Source organism: Neovison vison, chromosome 1 (genome assembly GCF_020171115.1).
Source record: "Neovison vison isolate M4711 chromosome 1, ASM_NN_V1, whole genome shotgun sequence".
In the NCBI taxonomy this organism is placed as follows: Eukaryota; Metazoa; Chordata; class Mammalia; order Carnivora; family Mustelidae; genus Neogale; species Neogale vison.
The window spans coordinates 274,374,355-274,380,354 of NC_058091.1; the positions used below are offsets into that span (position 1 = coordinate 274,374,355).

The 6,000-nt window shown below is 53.7% G+C and overlaps 1 protein-coding gene across 1 annotated transcript in view; it reads left to right on the forward strand.

The window, feature by feature from the left end:
- Window positions 1-4,791, forward strand: part of CCDC69 (coiled-coil domain containing 69) — a 35,844-nt gene extending 31,053 nt beyond the window's left edge. Inside the window, exons 6-9 of the mRNA XM_044231127.1 lie at window positions 259-360; window positions 865-984; window positions 1,886-1,983; window positions 2,723-4,791. Of these exons, the coding sequence (XP_044087062.1) occupies window positions 259-360; window positions 865-984; window positions 1,886-1,983; window positions 2,723-2,900 (498 nt within the window). The 3' untranslated portion in view covers window positions 2,901-4,791. The remainder of the gene's footprint in view (window positions 1-258; window positions 361-864; window positions 985-1,885; window positions 1,984-2,722) is intronic.
- Window positions 4,792-6,000: the final 1,209 nt, after the last annotated feature.

The following is a 6,000-nucleotide window of genomic DNA, read 5'->3' on the forward strand; positions in this document are numbered from 1 at the left end:
AATGTCGAGCTAGCACCACCAGCCTGGAACACCCGGACATGGTCCCCAAGTGCACTGGGAGTCCTTAAAGGCTTTATGAGCAGAGATGGGGATGGTATGTTTCAGGAAGAGGTTGAAGCTAATCAAGCCTGCGTTGGTGGGTAGGGCAGGGTGAAGATTCATGGAAGAACCCAAACCATACCCTCTCTGGGATGAGAAGTCCACCTCCAGCCTTTATGAACCAGCCTTTGGCCATCTCCCTCCCACTCCCTTCTCCAGGAGACCATCGATGGACTGTCCTCACAGCTGGAGGTCTTCCAGGCCAAGATGAAGAGGGTAGAAGAGTCCATTTTGAGCCGAGACTATAAGAAGCACATCCAGGCAGGTGGCAGTTAACCTGGAAGCTCTTCCTTCTCAAATCTCCAGGGAGGTCAGGGTCTGGGCACTGGGAAAATCCGAGTCCTCTTCAAGGCCAGGGCTAAACCTGACACTTTTATTTTCACAAGGGCCTGGAAGAAAGAGGGTCCCCGTGTCACTGAGGGGGAAAGTAAGGCTGAGAGAGAAGCATGGGGGGTCATGGTGTGCTTGGGCTCTGGATTCTGAAGGAACTAGGTGCAAAGAGAGAACCTAGCACTTAGCACGAGCAACTTCACCGCTCTGAACTACAGTTCCTCATCTAGGGTGGGAACGGGGCTTGCGGCTGAGGGTATTATTAGGCTGGAAGGAAATGGAGCATGTTAAGCACTTACCGTGAGCCCCAAGGAAAGGAGGTGACTGGGGAGAGGCAGACAGTGATTTGGAGGCAGAATGGAAGAGTAGCAGGTAGCCCATACCCCTCTCTCCCTGCCTGCTGGTCTGATGAGATGATTCTGCATCCATGTCTAGGATTATGGGAGCCCCAGCCAGTTCTGGGAGCAGGAGCTGGAGAGTTTACACTTTGTCATCGAGATGAAGAACGAGCGTATTCACGAGCTGGACAAGCGGCTGATCCTCATGGAAACAGTGGTCTGTGCCTGGCAGCTGGGGGCGACGCAGCCTCAGGCTTGGCCTTTCTGAGCATTTTCTTTGTAAAGGGTGTGGAGGGAAGGCCCTTTGAGGAGGTTCCAGCATAGGCCACACCAGCGTGGACCTGCCACGCACGCTGCCCCTGGAGACAGCTGAGGCTGGTCTGCGGCCAGTCTGGGTCAAGCATGGGCCCCTTCTCATATGGGCCCTGGGCTTTTCTGGGCTATTCCTGCTGCTCTAACTTGGGTGACCCCAGGGGTACCCTGGCTAATTGGGAGAGGCTGGCAGGTGTTATGTGCCAGGCAGGGGGCTGAGGAAGAAGGCAAGACTGAACCATCAGACAGAAAGGAGGCCAGAATCATCAAGGACAGGCCTGGGGAGTGATGGGCATTGAGCACACTGATGGCTTTGTCTCCAGGAGAAGGGAGGCCTCGGGAACCTAGGGCGGCATCCAGATGGAGATTATGTTACTCCAGAAGAAATCCCTACTCGTGGGTGCCGCACAACCTGTATTCTAATCAGACCATCTCAGACGCTCCCTGTGAATTTTGTTCAACCATTTTTGTGCACTAGCCTAACAGACACATGTAATTTTATTTATATAGATTATATCCTGACTTCAGAGAACCAAAAATATCCTTTCCCTTACGCACTGATGGAGACGTTAGATGGGAGGGGCTATATTTTTTTTGCTACGTCTCACGTGGCAAAATTAAAAACCGGCAGCTCTGTGTTCACTCCTCGGGTGTGTTTTTTAAAGTAATCTTACTGCTTCACAAAATGTAACATCAAGTCCAGACTGAGTCAGTGTTTTCAGTGACCACAGATAAGAGGGAGGTGATGGCATCCGTTGTGCCATGTGAGGTCAGTGGCTTTCTGAGTGCCATCTGATTTGTTACAGAAAGAAAAAAATCTGATGTTGGAGGAAAAAATCTCCACCCTGCAGCAGGAGAACGAGGACCTCCATGTCCGGGCCCGCAACCAGATGGTTATGTCAAGGTAGCTGTCCCCTGCCCCCGTCTCCCCTTGCCACCATTTGGTCAACATCGCCTGTTGGAAGGGTCTTGGAGAATCCGGGAAATGGACCGACAGGCAGGCCCAGGCCTTTCTGGGGAATGTGACTCCCTCTTTCCTTGACAGTCAAGAATCCCAGCAGACCAGCTCTGTCCAGGAACCTCGGTCTTAGTGTCCTGGTTGATATCTGTCCCCATCCTGGCTGAGTCGTCTCCACTCCAAAGCCCGATACAGGAAGAGGGGACAGGAAATGTCTAGTTGGGGTGACCTAAGGAATGAATGAATCAGTATATATGAATGAAGGAACCCATTCTAAAGGCTTGGTAAATGAGAGCCACAATCATGTGTCAGACATAATTCATTGAATTGTTTACGTATTATCTCACCTAAGCCTCATAATTACTCTAAGAGCCTGTCTACCTGTTATCACTCCCATTTTACAGAGGAGGAAACTGAAACTTGGCAGGAGTCAAGGACTTGTTCAGGGTTACACAGCTAAGTGGTGGGGCAGATCCGAACCCAGAGTTGTCTACCTGTGAGGGCCACTCTGCTCTGTCAAGGGGTCCAATGACCTCTTGCGTCCAGGGGGACGACAGGGTGGTGGGGATCCTGATGCGGGCAGGCGGCCCCTCTGTGGAAGGCCCCCTAGAGGATTGGGCTGGTTGGTGCAGTCGCTGTCAGGCTGTTTCCCATTGGCAACAGGGGCCTCTGTCTGCACCCACAGACAGCTCTCGGAGGACCTGCTTCTCGCCCGCGAGGCCCTGGAGAAGGAGTCCCAGTTGCGACAACAGCTCCAGCAGGAGAAGGAGGAGCTGCTGTACCGGGTTCTCGGGACCGACGCCTCCCCTGCCTTCCCCCTGGCCTCTGTCACCCCCACGGAGGTCTCCTTCCTCGCCAGCTAGGGCCCGGGCCTGGGCCCTCCATGACGCCTGTGGTCATGGCTCCCTCTTGATGACTTACTGAAGAAGACAGCAGGAGCCTCTCGTCTTGTCCCAGGAAGGGCGGAGGGCAGGAGTGAGGGGGGAGCCAGGGTGTGTGCCCTGAGGCCTGGGGGCCTGGGCCATGCAGGATCACCCATAGGGTGATGGAAGGCCCCAGATGCGCCTTCCCTGGAGTTGGCCCTGGGGAACAAGCAAAAGGAGCCCTTCCGTCCCTCCCTATTCTCTCTGTTCAAATCAGGGAAGTCCTAACCTTTTTCTAGGGGAAGTGCTGCTGAGGTCATCTGACAAAGAGACAAGCCCCCTGGTCCTGACTTGGTAGCTTTCCCCAGATGTTCTCGCCTCTGCTCAGACCCTCCCTTAGCCTCAGTTTACCTGTCCTCTAAAACAGGCAGGGGACCTGAACGAATGATACTTGAGTCTCTACAATGTCCCATTCTAGGTTTGTTTGAAGGTCAGACAGGGAGCTGGGGACAGGGGACGAAGTGGGCCAAACCCTGGGAATCAACAGGGAAAGGTGAGCAGCTGGAAAGGGGGTTGCTGGAGGCCCATTGGGCTAGCGGTGCCAGGGCCGAACCAGCCAAAGCAGGGGCTAGACATGACCTGGGGTAAGCCACTGCTTCTGGTCCCAGAGTCTGGTCAGCCCAGGGGTAAGCCAGAGATCCTCCTCCCTGACCAGGCAAGGCTCACTCCCTCAGCCCTCCAGGTCTCTCTGTCTCAGGGCCACCTCGTGGGTCTGGAGACACCTAGCTGCCAGAGCTAGAACCTCATCCCTGTAGAGATGAGGAAACCACGGTGGGGAGTGGAGCCCACAAAGCCAGGACCAGGACCTCAGCTGTCATCCCGCTTTTAGCTCGCTGTGCTTGTTTTTCTCCTCAGGCTCTGGAAAAATCAGACGTGTGACTTACCTTCTCCTCCTTCCTCTACCTGCCCACCCCCCGCCCCCGCCGACTTCTGGTTTCTCTCTTCCTCCTGCTCCCTACCTTTACTCCTTCTACCACGCCCGATGCCAGGTGCCAGGACCCCAGAGCCTGGCCCTCAGCTTCCCCATCAGTGCAGAGGCGTGGCTGGAGAAACCAGCCTTGGAAGGCCAGTGCAGCCCAGACTGTCTGTGGATTTAATATTCTTCTCAAGAAGCTTCAGGTCAGCTGGACACTGTACAGAGAACCTCTCCCCTGCACAGAGCATTTTAATTCAATGCTCTCACATACACTCCCTCCTGTCAGCTACCTAAGATTCTCGAAGCCAGTTGTCATCCCTCTTCAGCAGCAGAGCAAACTGAGAATCACAGGAGCCGGAGGACCTTCCCTGAGATTCCCCGGCTCCAGCCCCAGATCCCAGACCAGCAAGTAAGAAAGGCTAGTCCAGTAGAACTGAAGTTAGCTCCATCAACCCAGACCTGGTCTTCAGCCATTTCTTGTTCTGGAATTCAGATGTGACTCTCTTTCTCCATTTCTCCCCTAGTAGGGCTAAGGGAGCGCTGAGCTGCTTCTCTGGCTGTGGGCAAACAGGTTATATATCTGGGAGCCTTGGGAACAGCTCTGGAGTTGAAGTACACATGTACTTCATGCATCTTTCCCCAAAGTTTGTCTGGGATATGCTAATTCGTTGCACATTAATAGGCATGACCAAGAAAAGAATTGATAGCCAAGTAATCTGAGAAACTCTAGATTCCATCAAGTTAAACAGATCTGCAAAGTGCAGGACTTCTCAGAACCCTTAATGCACTAATGTGAACTGCAAACTTCCAAGAAGGAAGCAGAGTATCCAGCATTTTCTAAACTCCTTTGACCAACGTCCTACCCCAACCTAAGCACTTCAGGCTGCAGAATGCACTTTAGAAAGCATCGTTTTAATTGAGATGCTTGCCCCTGGAGAAGGGGCAAGTTGTGGGGAGCAGGGCTTCCCTCCTGTAGCCTTATGGCTGAGGCAGGGAGATGAACTGGGGTCACGCCCTCACCCTGGGAAGACAAGCTGTGGAAACCATGGCATTGTGTTTATTTGGCCCCTGTGTTTTCCTGGGAGAGGAGGGGACTCCTCACTGAGGAACCAGGGTCCATTGAGCAATATGTCCTGGGCCTGAGTGGCTTGTACCCCACTGACCCTAGCTCTGCCCAGCCTTGGAGTGGGGCCTGATGTTGGAGGGAAGGCTGGCCGTCAGAACAGCTCAGGGCTTGGAGGGAGGCTGTGAGTTTGATGGAAGGCGTGGAAACAGTGATAAGCGGGCAGAGTATAAGTGTGAGTGCAAAGGTTCTTTTTGCACTCTTGGGAGTAACAACTCCTTGGCATCAAAAATACCAAGGTTCACATGGTTACCTACCCCTGTTTGGGCCCACTGCTCCACACCGGCACACCTGCAGCTAGGGGGGGAGCTAGGAAGGAGCAGGAGAGACGTGAGGGCTTCTGGTCACACGGATACAGATGGTGGCAGTCCCCGTGCCCTAAATGTTGTTGGGCTGGCAGGTGTAGATGCCAGGGTCCCCGGCCCAGGGCCTCTTCCACATACAGGGTGCTGCCTGCCTCCTGCTGCACCCGGCTTTCTCAGCAAACGACACTGGCCTACTCCCTGATGTTGGAGGGTCAGCCTAACTGCTGGGACAAAAAAAATAACTTCATCAGCCAGCCCAGGTGTCCGGCTCAGGCACCAGCAGGCAAGTGAGAGACACTGTGTGTTCCTTCAGGGACAGGGACAGGGACTCATCCAATCCACACACGCAGATCAGAGCACCTGAAAGGAAAGGTTCTTTGTGGCAAATGTGAGCTTCTTAAGTCCCTGGGGACAAGCTAGGGTCTCCTCTCCAACTCAAGGAGATGCAGGACGTAGCTTGGCGGGGAGCAGCAACCCCCTCATCCCCCGGTAAGGCACTCTGGTTTTGTGTGGTTGTTAATGGGTGCTACCTCCCCGAGGGGGAAGGGTTCTATTATGAAAATTGTTTGGGAAACACGGAGTCAAGCAATATTAAATTGGAGAGACTCAGACCTCTGAGTCTGTCACATGTGCGTGTGAGTCGTGAGTCTCCAAGGTAAGAGGAAAAAAAACCACCTTTTTTGGGGGTTTGAGGCT